The sequence below is a fragment of the Ictidomys tridecemlineatus genome, chromosome 5 (genome assembly GCF_052094955.1).
Source record: "Ictidomys tridecemlineatus isolate mIctTri1 chromosome 5, mIctTri1.hap1, whole genome shotgun sequence".
NCBI lineage: Eukaryota > Metazoa > Chordata > Mammalia > Rodentia > Sciuridae > Ictidomys > Ictidomys tridecemlineatus.
Window position 1 is genome coordinate 147,480,951 of NC_135481.1, and position 23,357 is coordinate 147,504,307.

The following is a 23,357-nucleotide window of genomic DNA, read 5'->3' on the forward strand; positions in this document are numbered from 1 at the left end:
ACACCTAGGTCTCTCTCCATACAAGCAGAGGCTTTGCTGTTGAACACATTGTGAGAACTCCCTTCTGCATTAGTGAATTGTGATCCAAGCTGTGGTTAGCAGCCTGGACACCAGAGTTTGACAGACCAGGCTCTGCTCTGTTATGTCTTCACAGTGACCTTGGAAATGACCTCCCTTCTCTCAGCCTCAGATAATTCATTTGAAAATGGAAATATAATAATATCAACCTCACATAAAGGGCTGAGGATGAAATGGTTGAAGTATGCAAAGCACTTAGCAACAACTTGACACAGTAATTGATAGCTAATGTGATCCGGCCTTTTCTTCCCCCCCTCTCCCCTCCTTTCTTCTTTGCTTCCTTTCTTCTCTCTCTCTCTCTCTCTCTCTCTCTCTCTCTCTCTCAGAGTCTACCATGTACTTTGATGCTTTAACATGGTGTCCATTTAATATTCACAGCAACCCTCTGAGATCCTGTCATTTTGATACTGACAGAGGAGTAGAGTGAGCCTCATAGGAAGCAGGGTACTTGCCCAAGTTTCTACTGCAGGATAATCTGAATGAACTTGAGCCTAGGGATTCTAACTCCAAAGTCCATGTTATTAATTGTACAATGTCATACTGCCTAGAAATACCTGGCAGGTGTCCTGTTCATACTCTGAAGAAAGAAAAGTGTTTGCTTATTCCTGGGCTAGTTCAACTCAGCCACACCAGGCCATTTGCTCACTAGGCAAGGTTTGGAAGCCTCCAAAGACAGTGTCAGGGAGTCACAGGGAATCAGGCCATATGTTCTGGAGCAGCAATCTCAATTGGTCATTATCCTCATGCCACACAGAAAAGTAATTTTTAAAGGTGAGTGGGTATATAGGTGCATTGGTGTAGGCTTGTATACACAAAGACCATGATCTGTTGGTCACCAAAAACAGAACACAATTCTGAACTCTGTGGGGGAAGCATTCCTGTTTTTCACTGGTTACTTTCTAAATTTAGCAGATTTAAAGAAATATTACACAGGTATACATGATTGGGATTCATTCTCCAAAAACTATTACTGAGTGCAGTAAGTTTGGGGCAGAGGAGGAGACATAGAGGGAAGAAGCTTCAGGCTGAATCAGGGATGGATGGCATGAAACATGAGTCACCCTGAAGCACTTATCTGTCAGACCAAGGAGGAAAGCACTGGCCAGGCCTAATGGGCACCATAAAAGGAGAGGCAGATGGAGGAAGAGGATACACTAAAAGATATCCTTTTAAGAGGGACATAAATTCTACAAGAGCTGCCTGAGAAATTATCCTGACCTTCTACTTCCAAGACCTGCCAAAACAAAAGGCCCTTGTAGTTCAAGGGTAACTACAGAAATGTACAAAAACGAAGCCTTATTTTTTTCCTAAAGCACATCAGTTTAGACCAAATATTCACATTTCAACAAGCAAACAAAGCAAAGTAATTGAATGATAATCATGTGGTTGAGACATATGTGTTCCAGGAAAGATGTCACAGTAAGGAATCCGAATGAAAAGAAATGACAAAATTTAAAACAACTCTGCTAAACACGAAAGTAACTTTGTAGAACAGCTTGGAATGTGAACTTAAAATCTTTTTATTTATTCAGCATAGATGTATACACAGCCTGCCATCTGCTGGCAAGGCTTGGTATTGCTGGTTTGGAAAGCACTCTGAGAAAGTGCCAGAGTCTGGTGGCAGAGGATAGTTTACTCTGTTTTGTAGAAACAGGGTTCAACCCTAAGTACTGATACATTAGTTGGGTCTCAGCAGATGCAGCACATATCAGATCTTGGACCTACGATTTGTCTATTTTCTGCCTAACAATATAGAATAGTATCTAATTCTGCTCAGGAAGAGATTTTGGGTGGGTCTGGGTTAATTCCTCTCAAGCACCCACAACCCTCTTTTTCCTCTTATAAATGGAATCCTACAGTATGGTTTTTTGTTTGTTTGTTTGTTTTACTAATTATGTTGCAAGAGTCATCCATGATGTTAAGCTAGAAGTCTGACAATCTGTATGAACAGATCACAATTTGACTATTCTACTTTTAATGAACATTTTGGCTGTTGCCAATTCAAATAATGCAGTTTTGAACATACTTGGCTGTGCCACGTAGTGGATAAAGGCATGCATTTTTATATTTAGGAGTGATATTGTTGGGTCAAAGGATATTCAAATATTCAAATTTGAATATAAAATGCCAATTGGTTTTCTAAAGCAGTTATTTCAAATGTATTCCAAATAGCAGCATGTGAGAGAGCATATCTGAGTACCACATCTTTGCCAACACTGGATATTATCAGTTACCTACAAAGTTTTAGCCACTCTACTGGGACTGGAGTAGTAACTTATGACTTTAGTTTTCATTTCCCTGAACATGTTTACTATACTAGTAAGGTGGCTATCCTATTCTGTGAAAAATCTATCATTCAATTTTTCTATTCAGTTGTTTATCTTCATTTTAATCATATCTGGGGTTCTTTACAGATTCCATACATGAAAATTTTTTCACCTGTATTTACTACAAATATCCTTTTCTTCTTAGTGCTTACCTGTGGTGTTAAATATATGGTGACTTAAATACTGGACAACATGACCCCAAATAGGGAAAGAGTATTAATGTGGTCACATGTCCTTGTATTGTCCAGGAAACAGTTAATTGACTAATTTACCATTGGATTATAATAAGTCAGGAAAATAAATGATAAACTCAATAAAAATCATTAGAAAATAAAACAAGGCATAACTTACGAGTCAGTGGGTAAGAAAATGGAATGATAAAAAATATTGGACTAAAAGAAAGCAAGAAAGGAATAGGAAAATTGGTAGGATAAAAGGAAACTTAAACACAAATGAAGATTTTAAAAGATGGGGAAAGGTATTTTAGGAAAATTTGCACCAAGAGAGCTATGGTATAATATCAGGCAAGATACAGAGATGGGGACAAAAAGACTGATTCAACAGAGTAATAGATTAAAAGGATATGTTGCTGTTGAATTCTCCTCCCCTCCACAAAATAGCCCCATAGTATATAAAACAAGTACCAGAACCTGGAGATGTGGATAGACCACTAATTGCCCTAGAATATTTAAACATACTCATCTTAAAAACTCATATATTAAATTGGCAAAAATAAAATTAAAATTTGAATAATAGAATTAATAAGGTCAACCTAATTCAGATGTATTAGAACATTAACCATAATAAAGACTAAAATTTCTCTTGAACCAATTTGGAACATTCACAAAAGTCAACCATAGACTAGTTCACAAAGGAATCTTCAATAATTTCAAAAGATCAATAACATGAAAATGTTTCTGTGCATCAGGCAATAAAATTAGAAATCAGTGCATCAGAATACCTTGAAAGATAACATATATCTGCATATTAAAATATACATCATTGAATAACCTTTGGACTAAGGAGTAATTTCTAAACTAAGTTATAAAATACTAAGAACACGAAGACAGTGATAAATGTTGCATGTTAAAGTATATGAGGTAGAGCTAAAGCAGGTCTTATAGGGAAAATTCAGATAATATCTTTGATATTAGTGTGGGAAACAATTTCTAAACAAGCTCCTAACACATAAATTAAAATGTAAAAATGAAATTTGAATTTGACTCTAGTGAAATGAAAACTTTCTATTCCATGAAGAACACTGCAGATAAAATTAATAAATGGGCTATAGATGTAATAAAATAGAAGCAATATATTAATATTCATAACATACAAGAAAGTTTTGATTGTCAAAAGGAAAAGCATATGGAATCCCAAAAGAAAAATAAGAAAGAGTACTAATAGGCTATTCACAGGTGAGGAATCTGAAATAGCTAAGAAGCATATGAGGAGGTAATTGAACACTTTAATAAAAAAATGTAAATAGACTTAAAAAATAATTAGATAACATGTTACATGCATCAGGTTGGCAACAACTAGAAAGATCAACAAGGACAAACATTGTTGGGGAGGGGAGAAAAAAGGAATCCATCTGTCCTGGAAACAGGAATGGAGATGGCAATAGCAATTGGCCAGTGCTTACAGAACTTAAAGAGCATTTCTCCCCTGACCCAGTAATCCTGAGAAATAAACCTCAGAAAGAATCTCATGCATATAAATATTGGTGACAGTACTAATGTGTGGGGACAGGCTGAGGGTCTGTTGCTAGGAGGATGGAAAAGCAAAATGTGGCAAAGGCACAGGAACTAAAGTACAAGTGACAATTAAAAAGTTAAGAAACAGAATAAAATATGTATTGTGGCTTCAGCTCAGCAGCAGAGCACTTGCCTAGCATGTGTGAGGCACTTGGTTCAATTCTCAGCACCACATAAAAATAAACAAATAAAATAAAAGCATTCTGTCCATTTACAACTACAAAAAAAATTTTAAAAAATTTTGCAAAACTTAAAACACATAAATACATAAATAATACTAATACATAAAATAATACTATTTATTTTTTGGAGATCCTTATTAGAAGACAGATCATCATTAATATAGATATCTGTGCTGTGAGAGGGGAGAGAATGAGGGTGAAAATCTGAGCTTAAGGGAAAAATTTAATTTACAAAAGCATACCAAAGGGCTTGCATTGACAGACTAATGTTGGCCTAGCAGTCCGGAAAAACGCCAAACAAAACAAAATAAGAAGGTGGAATTGTAATCACAAAAGATAATACCTTTAAAAGCTTGAGTCTGAGTTGGTCTTTCTCAGTCTCTATTCATATGGTAGCATTACATGTGTTCTCCTGGGGTCCTTTGCTATTACCTCTCTTAAAATGATCCCACTGGTTCTCTGAGTTCTCTGGTTGTGAATGTAAACTGAATTCTTCCAGCTTTGGCTAAGGGTGGTCACCTTTCTCCACCCTCTTTCCCCACTTATCCAATCTTCTGAAGGGCATGGATACTCTACCATCCCACACTATGGGGAATCAACATGGGGTTGGGGTTAAGCTTGGGCACAAAACCAAGGGCCCATCACTTTCTCTTTACAACACTTCCAGTTTAGGTTATTTGCTGAGTGTGGTGTGGGATGAGGAACAAAGAACAATACTTTCAACATCATAAATTGGAAATGTTTAAAGGTCTTTCTCCTTGGAGGTCCTCATCACAAAAATCAATCTATTGAAGATATCAGAGAGAGCGAAGAAAATGAGAAAGGGAAACAGGGCAGCAGATGGAGAGGGGGAGCAGGACGAAAGTCAAGGGGATGATGATCAGGACTGTGGGACCCTGGGTGAATATGAGAGCACTTGACACCAAGTGAAGTGTCCCGAATGTATGTCTTGGTAGGGGCTGCTCTAACATGACTGTGCTCCTCTTCTACATCTGGACAATGGCTTTGGGAGAAGCCATCAACACAGCCCCATGAAGAAGCTCTTTCTATCTGAAGACAGATTCTACTGGAAAAGAAGCTTTAGCAGCCATGCATGCAAAGTCTTAAACTTGAAACTCACTGTGCAAATGACAATTTGATCCTTGCTTGGATTTCTATCCACTCTTCCTGTACAATCCTTCCACATTGTAGCAGCTCCTTTGAAAGTCTCTCTGCTTTTCTCAAATTCTCTGTAGCTTCTTTAAATCTGAACTGTGTTTAGGAAAGTTTCCTCTTGGTTCTAGATTCTGTGACCCCAAGTCTTGGAACTTTCTTGGCTCTTACCCCTCCCGAGTCATCTGTTAGCTTTTTATTTGACCTTGAGAATTATATATAAGTATTATATGAGCAGTATTTCTATGTGTAAAGATCAGAGACAAAAGGATACTTTTGAAGGGAGAGTAGGGCTTTCCCCAGGGTATAGAACAGTTCTATGGAACACTTGAAAACATCTGAATTGTCAGTAAAGGGAGGCACAATGGAGTCGGTGAGGATTTCTTTGGCTTTTTCTGCATGTTGTTTTGCTTGCAGTGCATATCCTATGGACAGAGAAGAAGAAGTCTCAGTTTCTCAGATGGATATCAATACAGTTCTCTGTGGCTAGCAAATCTAACAAAGTCCCACCACATTGTCAAGTGGCACATGGAGATGTATTTGGGCAGCAGGGATATTATCATGACTGTAGTAACCAAAGAATTGTTTTATATCAAGTGCTCAAAAAAATATTTCCCAAATGGCCTTTTTAGAAATTAAGAAACCTGAACAAGCTGGAACTGAAAAACTTTGAAACCTCACCAATATCAGATGTAAAACATGTGACCGATAATTATTTTTAAAAAATGGTATACAAGGACTATCGTATTCTGGGCAGGAAGTAAGTTATTCATGAATCTTAATCCTGGCTTTGTGACAGTGACAGCAATCTTAATGAAATACAAAATAGCTGAATCTTCTGCTCACCTGTCTATAATCGTGATGTTAGAGTTATTTTAACAATACAAATATGATGATATCTTTAAAACTTACAAACACAGTTGCATTGAGGTCATGAACCACTGCCACAATCTCTTTCTGTGGGGTACTAAGCTAATGTGAAACTAAATAGAATGATGAAAAATTACTACTGAGAACTGATTTCCCACAGGATTCCAGTGCTCTTCCACAGGCTTATTAATCTGTGAGTTGGTGATGCAAAGTTCACCAGCTGGGATCCAGTGCTTTGCACTTCCCACATTCCCATCCTCCTCTCCTGCACAGATAACCCCCTTTCACTGACACCCACATACTCCTGGGCCTATGTTCTGAATTACATGGAATTGAATCTCAAATCTCTGGAAAGTCTGTCAAAATATGAAGTTAATTATGTTTTCACATCTATAAAGCAGAAACAATATACTTTCTAATGGAGAAAGTCAGGGCTATGCTCTTCATGTGAAATCTCAGAACTTTATGCATCTTATACTTTTTCAAAGCATATACTCAACTGCTTGCTAGAAATTTATTAGTGCCATTGGTACATATAATATATACCAAAAGACATTACAGATTGCATTTCCAACTTAGGTCCCTTACCTTAAGAACATGAATTTGAACCTACTAGAGGCAGCATAGGTCTTGAGATTCAAGAACATTGGCTCTGCAGTCAGACTACCCAGGAAGAATTCCCTGCTCCACTACTTACTAGGAAAATTTGTCCTCAGCTTCCCCAACTTCACAAAAAGGATAATAATAATACCGCCTCATGGGACTGTGGTGAAGATGGAATAAGGTTATGTATGGAAAACAGCAAGGTATCTGGCACTCAGTAAGACCTTACTAGATACTGGAGACTGCTTTTACTTTTAACTGAGGAAGAAAGATTCATGTAGAAAAGAAGCAGGCTGTAGAAGGAAAGCATTACTTGAAAACCAAGATGGCAGGACAGTAGGACTGGCATGCAAAATCTTAGGTCAGAGTCTCAGATCAGCTACTTATTAACAGTGTGATTTAGTGCAAGCTGTTTCAACTCATATTTGTTGTTTCCTCAGAATCTAGAAAATGGTGAGCAGGGGAGAGCGTAGATAAAGAGATGATCTCTAAAGTTCCCTCCGGCTCCAATGGTCTAACAGGTAAGACCAGTCTATAAGCTTTGGCCAAAATTATTGGGTGATAATTCTATGCTTGGCATTGTGGCATTTTCCATTTCTATTGCTTTATTTCCTCCTGGAACCAACCCTGGGAAGTTAGTGCCATCATCATCCTTATCATAGCTTTTCAGTTGAAGAAGCTGAGTGTGGAGATGTAGTCTTAGACATCTTGTCCTAGGTTGCAGAGTCAGTAGCTAGAAGACACCATATCCTGGCTATATGTTGTTTTTGCCTTCCCTGCATCCCTTCTCTCTTCTTCTTTTTCTTTTTGATATGTTTGGCCCCTGCACATCCAATCTGTGTGACTTAGTCAAAGCCAGTTTCTTCCCAAGCATCCACAGAAATGAAAAGTCAGATCTGGTCAATCAGACTATTCCTGGTCTGTAGTACACAACTCAAATTGGTCTAATTAGGATGTCCCCCAAACCCTGGAGGGTTTTGGTGGTGGGCCATTCTGTCTCTCCTGGGAATGCTTAGAAGGGAAAACTAAGGTTATTGGCAGATTTACCACTAACATGTAGGCAAAGTTTGGCTAAGAATGGAGCCAATACCAAGAAAAACAGAGCCAACACAAATATACATTGGAGAAAAGAAAGGCTCTTCAACAAATGGTGCTGGGAAAACTGGAAATCCATATGAAGCACAATGAAATTGAACCCCTATCTCTCCTCCTCCACAAAACTCAACTCAAAGTGGGTCAAAGACCTAGGCATTAGACCAGAGACCCTGTGCCTACAAGAAGAAAACATAGGCCCAACTCTCCATCATGTCAGCTTAGGAAATGACTTCCTTAACAAGACTTCTAAAGCACAAGAAGTAAAATCGAGATCAATAAATAGGATGGTATCAAACTAAAAAGCTTCTTCACAGCAAAAGAAACAATTAAGAATGTGAATGAGAGCCTACAGAATGGGAGAAAATCTTTGCCACCTGCATCTCAGATAGAGCATTAATCTCCAGAATATATAAATAACAAAAAACTTAACACTAAAAAACAAAACAAAATAAAATAGCCCAATCAATAAATGAGCAAAGGAACTGACCAGGCACTTCACAGAAGAAGAAACACAGTCAACAAATATATGAAAAAATATCCAACATCTCTAGCAATTAAAGAAATGTAAACTAAAATCACACTGAGATTCTATCTCACTCCAGTCAGAATGGCAATTATCAAGAATATAAGTAACAAAAAATGTTGATGAATTTGTGGGGGAAAAGGCACATATACATTGCTGGTAAGACTGCAAATTGGTGCAACCACTCTGGAAAGCAGTCTGGAGATTCCTTAAAAAAACCCTTAAAACGGAACTACCATTTGAACCAGCTATCCAACTCCTCAGTTTATGCCTAAATGACTTAAAATAAGCATACTACAGTGACACAGCCACATCAATGTTTATAGTAGCGCAATTCACAATAGCTAAGCTATGGAACCAACCTAGGTGCCCTTCAACAGATAAATGGATAAAGAAATTTGTGGTATATGTACACAATGGAATATTACTCAGCCTTAAACATGAATGAAATTATGGCATTTGCTGATAAATGGATGGAACTGGAGACTATCATGCTAAGTGAAATAAGCCAATCCTCCCAAAACTAAAGGGCTAATATCCTCTCTGATATGGAGGAAGAATACAAGTTCATTGAATTAGACAAAGGGGAATGAAGGGAAGACAGTGGAGATGGGAATAGGAAAGACAGGAGAATGAATCAGACATAACTTTCCTATGTCCATATATGAATATATTACCAGAGTAACTCCATATCATGCATAACCACAAGAATGGGATCCTAATTAGAATGTTATACTCTATGTATGTAAACTATGTCAAAGTATAAACTATGTCAAAGTTATACTCTATGTATGTATACAATGTCAAAGTATATTTTTTATATATAAAAAAGAACAAATAGAAAATATTTTTTAAAAGCAAAGAAAAATAGAACCAATGCTGAGAAAAGAGAAATGGAAACCTGGCCACTTTGTTTGAACATCAGATATGCTAAGTCTAAAGGAAGCCTTACCCTTGGATTTTTAAGTTGTATAAGCCAATACATTTTAGTTATGCCAATTTGTTATCTATCTACCTATCTATCTATTTATTTATTTATTGTTATTTAAGCCAAGAAACTCTCCATCAAAAATGCAAATAGCCAGGTGCAGTGGCCCATATAATCCTAATGGCTTGGGAGGCAGAAGCAGGAGGATTGCAAGTTTTGAAAGCCAGCCTCAGCAACTAAGCAAAGTCCTAAAGCAACTCAGCAAGATCCTTTCTCTAAATAAAATATGAAAAAGGGCTGAGGATGTGGTTCACTGGTTAAATACCTCTGGGTTCAATTCCTGGTACTAACAAAACAAAAAAATGTGAATGGATTCCCTTATTCCTTGCCTTGTGTTTTGTTTTGTTTTTCCCAAAATACCTTCTGCCCTAATAGATTGTCTCCTAAGAACCCTAATCTTTTATATATATATATATATATATATATATATATATATATATATATATTTTAAACTGTAGATGGACACAATACCTCTCTTTTACTTATTTATTTTTATGTGGTGCCAAGGATCGAACCCAGTGCCTCACACATGCCAGACATGTGTGCTACCACTGAACCACAACCCCAGCCCCGAACCCTAATCTTAAGATCATGAAAAAACAAAACCCAAAGATCACAGTTTTCCTTCCCTTTTCCCTTTGATTATTATTATGTTATATGTCTTATTAACTCACAAGGAAATGGCTTCTCAATATTTGAGGAGAATATCCAAAACCTAGTCCTTTTAGTTAAGTGTGAATCAGATTTGGGGAGCATAGCAATAACCAACTAACTGTTCCTCCTCCACTTGAGATGAGCTCACCTTTCATCTGGAGGTACCCTTGAGCCAGATTGACATGTGCCTCTGCTATTTTCCAATGGGAGTTGCCGTAACAAATTCTTGCCAATGCTACATAACGCACAAGCTCCTTGACAGCCTGTTTATACTATTAGGAAAAGAAATGAGCTTATTAGTTAGATGGCTTAAAACTCAAGAATTACAAAGTATAACATCTACTTACATTCTTATCCATGCAACATTTATTGAGTGTCTAATATGTTCTCAACATGGCTCTAGGCACTTGGGATACATCACAAAAAAAGAATCATTTTACATAGCAGGGTGCTCATATGGTCAGGTGAAATAAATAGTAAACATAAGAAATGAATACAACTTATAGTACACTTAAAAGTGAAAAATGCAATGGAATAAATAAAAAAATTTAAAAGTAGAACAGACATGTAATCATCCCCTAGGTTTTCCAACTGTCCCTCCATTAACGGCTCCTGCATATTCAGGTACAAGTGGGCAATTGGTAGTGGTTTTCAAATGACACATTTGCATTCTTGATTTGAAATCTTCCTTCACAGCCTATGTCAGTAGCATAGCAAATAAAATCAGCAGGACTGGCAAGCAGACTTTATTAAAGCAGTGGGAAGCACATTTTCATTCAGAGCTAGGACAAAAAGAATAAGAACCGTGGATTCCCAGCTTCAGGTCAGCCCAGAGGAGCTACATATTCAAAGCAAGGCTGATAATTTTAAAACACAGTTTTGAAATTATTTGACATTCTTTCCATCCAGAGATGAGTGGGGATGTCTATGTCCCCTTCCCTTTGGATCTTAACTTTGAGACTGTTTGATTCATTTCACGTGGTAGAGTGCTCATACGGTCAGGTGAAATAATTAGTAAACATAAGAAATGAATACAACTTATAGTACATTTAAAAGTAAAAAATGTAATGGGATAAAGAAAAAAATTAAAAAGTAGAACAGACATGTAATCATCCCCTAGGTTTTCCAATTGCACCTTCATTAACAGCTCCTGCTGTTGTGGAGAAAATGACGTGGTGCCAGTTTTCAGGCCCAAGTCTTAAGGAACTGATGGCTTCCACATCTCTTTCTCTTGGGTGTCACTCCTGGAACCTGAACATGGGCTAAATTATGTCCCTTCCAAATTCATATGTTGAAGTTTCAATGTCCTGTACCTCAGAATGCAACCATATTTAGAGATGTGAGGTGATAAAATTAAAATGAGGCCATTAAGAAGGTCCTAATCCAATATGACTGATGTCCTTACATAAGAAGAGAAAGAGAAACCAGGGATGCATGTGCGCAGAAAAAAAGACCTTGTGAGGACACAGAGCAGCCATCTGGAAGCCAAGGAGAACAGCGTCAGAATGAAATCAATCTTATCAACCCCTTCATGGACTTCCAGCCTTCAGAACTGCAAAAAACTACACTTCTGCTGTTTAAGACCCACAGCCTGTGGTATTTTTTTCATGGCAGCCCTAAAGTAAAGTAATACAGAACCCACGAGGAAGACTAAGTGGCTCCGTGGAAAGGCCTGAACTGCTAACACCAATTAATCCACTCAATGGCTCTGTCAACCATATGAGTGAGCCATCTTGACAGTAGAGTCTCTATGCCCACCTAGGCCAGCAGATACTACATGAAGCACAGCTGACCAGACTCCACTGGGCTATGCACAAATTGAAGGCTCATGAGTAAAATGAATGATTTGTTTCACTCACTAAGTTTTAGGGTGTTCAGTAGCAACAGATTAGCAAGAATAGCAAGAGAAGAGATGGGAGGTAAGACACCTAATAAAAACCAGCTGAAGTGGGCAAAGAGGAAGAAAAATAGGAATGAGAATAGAGTTGTGGAGAAGGTCTAGAAGACCCAGTGTGCATGTTGGGCAATGCCAACTAGAAACACTTTAACCCTGAAACAATATTTTTTTTCTTGACAAAAACACACATCCAGTTAACCACAGGAGAGTCACTTCTGTGACCCAATAGGAGGAAGGTGAGGGAGGATGCTTACCCCATAGCACTGAAAGAAGGTGGGGCTGTGGCCGTTTTCTACAGTATCATATTTCTTATTACAAAAGTAGTGCATGCTTGTCAAAACGCAAAAGAGCAAAAAGGTGAAAACTAAACATCATCTGCAAGCTCACCTTCTGGAGATAATGAGGTAACTAAATATCCCTTATTTCATTAATTTCATGAATCTATCTACATACTTTTTCTTTTTCAAAACAGACTCATAAGCTGTAGGTTTGCAACCTGTTGTTCTAAATTTATGAACATCCCCCATGTCATCTTCTATGATAAAAGTTTTAATGGCTGCACAGCATTTTATTGCTTAGACAAAACGTAATTGAGTTACTCAATCCACTGTTACTGGATATTTAGTTTTTACTTAATGTTTTACTCTTTGATTAGCTTGTATGGATATAAGGAACAACGAAGCCCAAGATGAACCTAAAAAATCTTACTGTGTCATAACTTAAGAATGTACTCAAAGAGTGAGTGGTAAATCAGGGACTTAGCCAGCTTGAAGGGGTTCCCACTGGAAATATTGGACAATTCAAGCTTTGATAAAAATGATGGGTTGTAAAACACAATTTTCTGAACTTGTATTGATATAATAAATGAACAGCAAATGAAATGTGAAGAAGAGAAAGCTCTTATATGGAATGCAAACAAATAAATGCTGAAAGAATACCAAAGTCAGAGATTTGCTATTTGACAAATCTCATAGTAATGATGGATTCAGGTGAGAATCATCAGTGGATGCTAAAACTAAGGGGTGAAGTTTTAAGTATATACACAGTCTTGATGCATCTCCCCCACAAAATACTTACTTACAAAGGGAAAAATAGTAATTCTACAATGTACAAGCCTGTCGGACAGTACCTTAACCCAGTGTTCAAGGTTAGCATCACAGTAATGAGACCAATAGACCTATGTACCTCCTCCTATGATGCACCCAGAAGGCTCTAGAGTCGTGCTTGTGCTACTCCTGCCTCAAATGCATAATCTGAGTTGAATCACAAGGAAAGATAACACAAATTCAAATGGAGAGATGGTCTACAAAATAGTTGGAATGTGCTTTTTGAAAGCACTGAGACCATGAAAGACAAAGATGCATTCACTGTTGCAGATTAAAGGCAACTAAAGAGACATGATATCTATATTCAACATGAAATCATGGATTGGACTATGGATCTGATTTTTTTCCCCCAAAATGACTTTTTCATGGAGAAATATGGATACGGCTTATAGACTAGGTAATAGCATTATACTAATAATAATTTCTTAATTCTAACCCTTATTCTTAGGGAATAGACTGAAGTATTTAGAGGTAAAGGATCATAATATCTGTAACCTACTCTCACACAAAACATGAGGAGTGAAAGAGAGAGAGAGAGATGAAGAGAGAAAGAATAAAGGTGAATAATAAAGTGGGCTGGGGGTGTGGCTTAGTGGCAGAGTGGGCTTAACAAGCATGGGGTCCTGGATTTCATCCCACCTGAAAAAACAATAACAACAACAACAACACACACACACAAAAAAGAAAAGAATAACAAAGAAACAAACAAAAAAACCCAATAAGCCCTAAAAAAAGCATAAAGAAAATGTTAACAACTGGTGAAAACTAACCTAACCTAACTCAAAAATTATTATAAAATAAAGTTAATGGATATTTTTTCCAAAATTGATATTTTTAAAATTTTTTTTAGTTGTAATGGACACAATATCTTTATTTTAATTTATTTATTTTTACGTGGTGCTGAGGATCGAACCCAGGGCCTCACATGTACAAGGCAAGTGCTCTACCACTGAGCTACAACCCCAGCCCCCAAAATAGATATTTTTGAAAAAACTTTTTGTAGTTGTAGATGGACAGCATATCTTCTTTGTATTTGTTTATTTTTATGTGGTGCTAAGGATCAAACCCAGTACCTTATACATGCTAGGCAAGCACTCTACCACTGAGCTATAGCCCCAGTCCCCAAAATGAATATTTTTAAAAGTAAAGAACACCATGTGGATCCCCATTGATTCTTTCAGGATCTTCCAGGGCACAAAGCACTCAATCCTCAAGGCCCTACGTGAACTGATGGTTTGTCCAACCACACTGCATTGCAGCCCAGTACCTCCACTCCTAACACTTGTGCCTACCTTGCAGATTTTACCTGTGCTCTTTCCTATCCCTAAACTCATTTCTTCCCTGCTGGTTCTTCTGTTTCTCAGTTATCAGCTCATTTGTTACCTCCTCACAGAGGCCCTCCCGGACCACAGTGGGCCCACTATCTGGTTTACTGACAATGTCAATTGCCCTGTAGCTCCATGAGGGCATGTACTTTGTCCTGTTCACTTTGGTGTCCCAAGAACCAGAGATCACAGAAAAGTTTTAGTACCATCTGGACACATAAAAGAGAAGATAGTTCTTTATATATGCTAAATGCCTTTGGGCATTAGGATTAATACTCTTGTAGAACTTTGGTTGAGGAATACTACTGACCAAAATCCTACCTACCATAGGGCCTGGCACATGGTAGGTACCAAATAAACATCAGGTGTACAATGAATAAGCACACACTCAAAACCAATTCATGACCTCTTGCTTTAATCTTGCTCTTCTACTATATTCACTTTATGGGTGAAAGGCACAGGCAAAGCCTCCAATCATCTGAGCAAACTGAGATCTAACTTAGGGTCTTCCATACCCCATCTGCTTGGCTCTCCTTCTCCTGTGTTCCCTTGATCATCCAGTCCCACCAATTTTCAATTCTACATTCCCTTCAAAAGGTCTCAGCACCTCTGCTGTCTCTGTCCCACTTAGTTCAGGCCCTCATAATCCCTTGCCAGGATAATGACATACATTCTCCTCTTCTTCCAATTTCATTCTTTTCTCATACATGCTCCGAAAGTCTGCAGAAACGATCATTCTTAAACTCAAACCTGCTCATAGCTTTCTCCTGTTTAGAATCCTCGAAAATTCCTCAAGTAGCTTTATGAGAAATCAAAACTCTTTTTCTGGGCACTGAGTGTCCTCCAGGCCCAGATCCTACCCATAATCCAGCTTCATGTCCCTATGTCACGAGAACCTTTATCCTAGACAGCTTCTTGAAGTTCCCCAGTTGGATTTGCTCCCTAAGGTTCATAGCTCTTCAGCATCTATTACTTTTTCCCAGAACACTTTCATCCTCTGTGTCACCTGGCCAACTCCTAAGCACTATAACTAGTGCCGATCAAGCAACTTCCATCCTAAAAGTGTGCTTTATTTGCTATCCCTGCACCCACTCCAGGCTTACTGCCTACCCCATTCTGTTTTTGCATGTATATCTTTTGCAGTTTGTGTCTCTCTCAGAACTTATCACACTGACTACCATTATCAACAGTGATATATCCCTCTGGGCTCTTGGCTGTGCTTTCCCCTCTGGGCCCTTGGCACCTTCATGGCACCTGGCACATATTAGGTATATAATGGGCATTTGTGAAATAAATGAATGTGAAATAAATGAACGGCCTGGATGAGTGAATGAATAAAATTTCTGAGGGGGGGAGAAATCAAAAAACTTCTGAGGGGAGGATGAGAAAGAATTGTGCACAGACCAAGAAGATTAAAGACAAGGAATTCTAAACTCTAGAAGCTTCATCTGTGTTGTGTTGCATTACAGTGTTGCACCTGCATTGTGTTGCATTACCAGACATGTGGTAAAAGCTCAAAACATATTTATCCTTGACCACACCAACTGCTGGGCTTGGAGCCCTGAGGGCCTACAGTCACTCATGCTACAATAAAGGCACTGACACTCCTGAGATTAGGAATGTAATCTAAAGTACTCTACTTCTTTTGGTCATGCATGATAGCCCAATTTCCAGAGTAGAGGAAAGGAAGTAAAAGGTTCCTTACATCGTGACTGCTGGAAAAGGACTTTGCTTTCTCTTCACAGAGGTGGAGTTTCTCTCGTGGTGGCTGGAACAGCACTGTCTGGGGCAGCTTGTTTTGGATCTTCGCTTTAGGAGTGATGCTGACAGCAGCAACAACTTCATCTAGGTGGTTGGTTAAGTGGGATTCCTGTGATTCTTGCATATTTTTTGATACATTGTCCTCTAAATTTAAATAAAAAAGAAAGGAGTTAAATAATTTCCACAGTTACTTTTTAGAAATATATATTTTTTCCTAGAAATTGAGGTTAAAATCTAAAAATTTCGTCATTATACCTATGACTGGCTTGAAATTAGTAGCATTATATCCCAAAATATCACCAGTAAAATTAGCTGAGCCCCAACAGCTCTCAATGGGTTCATATTGGATCAACTGAATTGCAACTGAGCTTGAGGCAGAAAATAAATGACTGTTGTTGAATCTTCAACTTCTGGCCAAAAAGGAGTAATATCCTTACTGCTTAAAATGACCAGTCAACCAGTAAACAAAACAAAGCAACAACCCACAGACAGATAAGCTATGAAACAATGGTTTCAAGAAACAGGACTCAGGCAATGCCTGGTGGGTGGAAAAAATAAAGTTCAACCCAAGATCATCCAAGTTCATTGCTTTGAGAGAGTATCAAGACGCTGTGCATCTAGAAGTGACCCGGTGAACTATGTAAATTGAGGATATTAAGCTGAGCGTCTTGGTGACTAAGATGGCAGAGTTAACAGGACAGATTACTGTAGAAGACTGCCCAGAGAGAGGACTCTGGAGGTAAGCAGAGGGACCCCTCAAGTATGGAGAGAGATACTGATCAGCATCTACTGAGCAACTACTCTGGAATATAGAGAAAAGAATTCTCCAATAGGATTAAAAAGAACAATGCCTAGCACTCACTCAGGGCTGGCAGTGCTTATTCCTACAATCTAGAATAGAAAAACAACTCATGAGGCATTGGGGAAAGTACTTGGAAGTTTAATCTCCACAGTGGGGAATAATTAGCCCTACACTGAGCACTATTCAGACACATCTAACAAATCATAAAAGAGGCAGGAAAACAAGGCCCTTTATAAAGAGAATAATCATTTAATTATATTTATTTATTTATTTATTTTTAAATAAATCTTTGTTTTATTTATATTTGACAGTGGAATGCATTACAATTCTTATTACACATGTAGAGCACAATTTTTCATATCTACGGTTGTATACACAGTATATCCACACCAATTTGTGTCTTTATACCAGTACTTTGGATAATAATGATCATCATATATTCCACCATCATTAATAACCTCATGCCCTCTCCCTTCCCCTCCAACCCCTCTGCCCTATCTAGAGTTTGTCTATTCCTCCCATGTTCCCACTCCCGATCCCACTATGAATCAGCCTCCTTATATCAAAGAAAACATTCGGCATTTGGTTTTTTGGGATTGGCTAACTTCACTTAGCATTATCTTCTCTAACTCCATCCATTTACCTGCAAATGCCATGATTTCATTCTCTTTTATTGCTGAGTAATATTCCATTGGGTATATATGCCATATATTTTTATCCATTCATCTATTGAAGGGCATCTAGTTTGGTTCCACAGATTAGCTATTGTGAATTGTGCTGCTATAAACATTGATGTGGCTGTAAAGTTGCAGTGGAAACTCTACCACCTAAAGATGTACAGAACATACAATAATGGTTTTTCTGTTTGTCTAAAATTGCCAATCATCAAAAAGAATAGACTGTTTAACCAGAACAGTTCAGGGAAAAAAAAAACACCAACTGTTATTGATTTTGTCTTTGATTTCCTGTGCTTTACATATTGTTGGTACCTATCCTTTGATTTTCCTCATTTCTTTTTTAGATTTTAAAACACAGCATTTTATTCATAGGAAATTTAATTTCAACATTTATTTTAAAAAGCATTTATTTTAACATTACTTCAAAAACAAAAATTAAAATGTTAGATGAGAAAGAGAAAAAAAAGAGAGAATAATCAATTAATCAAAACTGACCCCAAATTAGCACAGATGCTGAATTAGCAAAAAAATACATTAAAACAATTATAATAATTGTATTCCATCAGTTTAAAAGGGTAGATAGAGCTGGGCATGGTGGTGCACACCTGTAATCCTAGTGGCTTGGGAGGCTGAGGCAGGAGGATTGCAAGTTCAAAGGCAGCCTCAGCAACTTAGCAAGGTCCTAAGGAATTTGGTGAGACCCTGTCTCTAAATAAAATATAAAAAAGGGCTGGGGATGTGGCTCAGTGGTTAAGTGACCCTGCATTCAATCCCTGGTATCAAAAAAGAAAAAAAAAGGTAAATAGAGACATGGAAGATTATATATATATATATATATATATATATATATATATATATATATATATATATATATAACCCAAATGAACAGGAGATATGAAAATTATAATGAGTGAGATGAAAAATACAGTAGGATCAAAAGCAAATTTGTTATTACAGATGAAAGGTGAGCAGATTTGCAATAGAAATAATCAAAATGGAAGCTAAATCACCAAGCTATGAAGCAACTTCAAGTTACTCAATATAAATGAGATTTAAGTCTCTAAAGGCAAGAGGATTGGAGCAGGGTGGGGTGGGGCAGAAACAATATGGGGAAAACTAATGGTCAAAGTTTTTCCAAATTTGAGAAAAGTATAAAGCTAGACATCCCGGAAGCTCAACAAGCAATAAACACAAGTAACGTGAAGAAACCACACCAAGGACCTAGTGACCAAATTGCTCAAAAACATGAGAAAGAGAAAAGTTTAAAAGTAATCAAAAGTGGGGGGGGGAAACATTATATACTTTAAAAGATAAAGATGAGATCAGATTTCTTGGAGGAAAAAGGATATCAGGAAAGAGTGAAGCAACATTTTTAAGGAAAGGAAAGGGAAAAAAAGCTGTAAATCTCAAATTTAGTACCAGTAAAACTTTCTTCAAAAGTAAAACCTGCAACAGTTAATCACCAGCAAACTTTCACTGCTATGTTCTCAAGGGAATGTTAAAGGAAATCTTTCAGAAGGAAGGAAAACAAAAGCAAATGGAAATCTAGATCTGAAAGGCAGGGATGAGATTGTGAATTGTGAAGATGTACATGGGTATAATGTTACTTGAAGATAGAGATAAGTTAAAAACATATAGTACAAAGCTATGGCAACCATTAAAATAACAAAAGAAAGATCTTCAAATTATTAAGCTAACAAGAGAGACTAGATGGAGTTAGAAAAATAATCCAACAGAAAAAGGGGAAAAGATGAACAAAGTACAGATGGGACAGAGAGAAAATAGCAAGGAGATAGAACTAAATCTAACTCATTAAATTTTAGTGGTCTCAATACCCCAATTAAGAGACAGAGATCATCATAATGAATAAAAAGTCAAAACTCAACTACAGGTGGCTCACAGGCAATTCACTTTAAATATTGACAATGAGATTAAATGTGGAAGGATAGAAAATTCAAAAATTAATCAAAATCAAACGTGGAGTAACTATATTAATATCAAAGTAGATTTTGCAGCAAAGAATATTACCAATGATAAAGAAAATAATTTCATAATGATAAAGGGGTCAATTCATCAGGAGGACATAATCACCCAAATGTTTATATATACAATAGCAGCTTCAAAATATAAGCCCCCAAATGGATGGGGTTGTAAGGAAAAATCAATAAATCCTCAATTATAATCAGGTGATTAATTATTTCTGTCAATAATTGATACACCAAGGATGCAGAAAATCACTAAGGATATAGAAGATTGCACTACATCATCAAGCAACTTGATTTGGCATTTATTACAACATTCTACCCAAAAAAGAATACATATATTTTTCAAGTGTACATGGACATTGACTAAAACAGATTTTATTTGGGGTCATAAAACAAATTTCAATACAGTTATAAGGAGTGAAGTAATACAAAGCATATTCTTCTTTGACCACAATGGATTAAATCATAAATCAATAACAGAAAAAGATCATTTGTTCAAATATTTAGAAACTAAGCAACACATTTCTAAATACAACCTGGGTCAAAGAAATAAAAAAGGAAATTTGAAAGTAGTTTGAATTGAATTAATATAAAAGCACAACATATAAAAAATTTAAAATGACATAAAAGCAGTCTTTATGGAGAAATTTATAGCATGAAATACCTATGTTAGGAAAGTAGAAGGGTCTTAAATTAACCACCTTCATTAACCTTCATAAACATGAAGAGTAAATTAAACTAAACATAAACAGATGAAAAATATTAATAAATAATAATGCTAAACTCATAATTCAATGAAATAAAAATAGAAAAATAGATAAGTCAATGAGACCAAAGGCTGGATCTTTAAGATCAGTAACATGACCTCTAATCAGGCTAATCAGGAAAAGTGGGAGAAGACACAAATCATCATTAGCAGTATTGAGAATGCAGACATCACTACAGATTCTACAAATACTAAAAGGTTAACAATAGAACAATTTGAGTACCTTTATGTCAAAAAATTCAACAACATAGATGAATGGACAAATTCCTTTAGAGTCACAAATTACCAAAGCTTACTCAAGAGCAGCAAAGAAATTTCACTGGAGAAAAATAGCCTAATATCTATTAAAGAAACTGAATTTATATTTTAAAAGCCTAAAAAAGAAAACTCCAGACCTAGATGGTTTCATTAGGGAATTGTACCATATATTTATGGAAGTTAGAATATGAATTCCACACCACCTCTCCCAGAAAATTGAAGAAGAGAGAATACTTTCTTACTCTTTTTGTGTGAATTTGATAAGAAAATAAGACAAACATGTTACAAGAAAATATGCCTCAGAAACACAGATTAAAAAAAATTCACAACAAAAGTTAGCAAATTAGACCCAGCAATATATAAAAGGGAATACATCATGGGTCAAGTGAGGTTTATCTCAGCAATGCAAGACTGGCTGAACATTTAAAAATCAGGTAATGTGATTCACTATATTAATTTTAAAATTTAATTATATTATAGTCATAAAAACTATATGACTATCTGAATCAACACAGAAAAGGTACTTGACAAAAATCTAATTAAAAAATTCTTAGTAAAATTGGAATAGAATTGTACTTCTTCAACCAGATAAAAGGCATCTATGAACAGCCTACAACTAAAATCAGACTCAAAGGTCAAAGACTGAATGCTTTACCTCCAAGATCAGAAACAAGACAAGGAGGTTCACTTTCAATACTTTGACATTGTACTGGAGCTTGTAGCCAGTGCAGTTAATGAGGAAGAAGATGCAGGAGGAGGTGAGGGGAGGATGGAAGTGGGGAAGAGGGGGAGAGGGGAGTGAAGAAAAAGATTTCCAGATTAGATGAAGTAAAACAAAGATAACTATGTTGAGAATCTGATAGAACATGCAAAAAAGTCTACAAATAAGAATAAGTGAGTTTAGCAAAGTTATATAATACAATCATCATATAAAATAATATTTCTAAGTCAAAGGGAGATAAGTAAAATAAAGATACCAAAGGGAGGGAAGAGGAGAGGGAAAGCAGAAATACTAGGGAATGATATTGGTCAAATTATATTGTTATATCATGTACATGTACGAATATGTAACAATGAATTCCACCATTATGTATAATCATAATGCACCAATAAAAATATGGAAAAATAAAATATTCTTCCATATGTCAGCAATTAACAATCAAATTGAAATTAAACTACAATATTACATGCATTAGCATAAAAATAGGAAATAAGAATAAATCTTCCAAAAGATGAATAAGAACTGAACAAAATTTAAAACTCCATAACACTAGTAAGAGAAACGTTAGAGAGAGAGAGAGAGAGAGAGAGAGAGAGAGAGAGAGAGAAAGTAAGGCTAAACAACTGGAAACACACATCATGTTCATGGGTTAGTAGAGGACTCAACATTAAGATGTTAATTTTCCCCAAATTGATCTACACCTTTAAAACCATCCCAATTTAAATTTCTGCATGGGTTTGGGTTTTGGTAGGAATTGACAAAATTTCTAAAGTTCATATGAAAATACAAAGGATCTACAAACCAAAATGACTTTGTTAGAGTAGAACAGAGTTGAAGTATTAACATAACTTTTCCTTAAGAGATATTATAAAGCTGTGGTAGGCAAGGCACTTGGAATTACTGTTAATATAAACAAATAGACCAATTGAACAGAATACAGTCCCAAACGGACCCACAATACACAAACAACGGATTATTAATAGAGCAGCAAAGAAATTTCACTGGAGGAAAAACAGCCTGTTCAACAAATATGCTGGAACAACTGGAAATTCACATGTAAACAAAAAATAAAAACATAAACCCTTTGATCCAAATCTCATGCTATATACAAGAATTGACTCAAAATGGGACATAGGGCTAAATTTAAAACCAAAAACTATAAAAATATCTAGAGGAAAACCCTTGTGACTCCAAGTTAGACAAAGCTTTCCTAGATATGATATTCTCTCTCTTTATGTAACAGCCAACCTGATGGATGTGAAGTGATATCTCATGGAGGCTTTGATTTGCATTTCTCTAATGATTACAGGTGTTGAACATCTTTTCAAGTGTTTATTGGCCATATATGTCTATTCAAATCCTTTCCCCATTTTTAAATTGAGTTGTTTTTTTAATTTCATTTTGCTTTGTAGGAATTCTTTAGATATCCTAGATTTTAACCCCTCATCAGATATGATTTGCATGTATTTTCTCCTATTTGATGGGTTCCTTTTCCCCTCTGTTGATAGCATCCTTTGATGCACAAAAGTTTTAAATTTTGATGTAGTTCAACTTATCTATTTTTTTCTTTTGTTGTCTGTGTGTTTGATGTCATTTCACTCCTAGGTATTTACATGAGAGAAATGAAAGCTGATGTTTACATAAAGACTTATATGTAAATGTTCATAGCAGTTTTATTTTTAATAGCCAAAAAACTAGAATCAGCTCAACTGTCTATCAATAGGTAAATGAATGATCAAACCGTGAAGTAGCTATATAATGAAATACTACTCAGCATTAAAAAGGATTGACTATGCTACCACATGAATAAATCTCTTAATAGCTATGTCAAGG

At 36.4% G+C, this 23,357-nt stretch overlaps 1 protein-coding gene across 4 annotated transcripts in view; it reads right to left on the reverse strand.

Moving 5' to 3' along the window:
- Positions 1-23,357, reverse strand: part of Ttc23 (tetratricopeptide repeat domain 23) — a 94,170-nt gene that overhangs the window by 60,532 nt on the left and 10,281 nt on the right. For all 4 annotated transcript variants that reach the window (XR_013439480.1, XM_078051245.1, XM_013356296.4 and 1 more), the window contains exons 2-5: positions 16,260-16,459; positions 10,375-10,498; positions 5,768-5,918; positions 5,462-5,587 (exon numbers count right to left, since the gene is read on the reverse strand). Coding sequence is in view for 3 of the 4 variants with exons in the window: in XM_078051245.1 (XP_077907371.1) it covers positions 5,462-5,587; positions 5,768-5,918; positions 10,375-10,498; positions 16,260-16,439 (581 nt within the window). In the remaining variant the exon portion in view is untranslated. The remainder of the gene's footprint in view (positions 1-5,461; positions 5,588-5,767; positions 5,919-10,374; positions 10,499-16,259; positions 16,460-23,357) is intronic.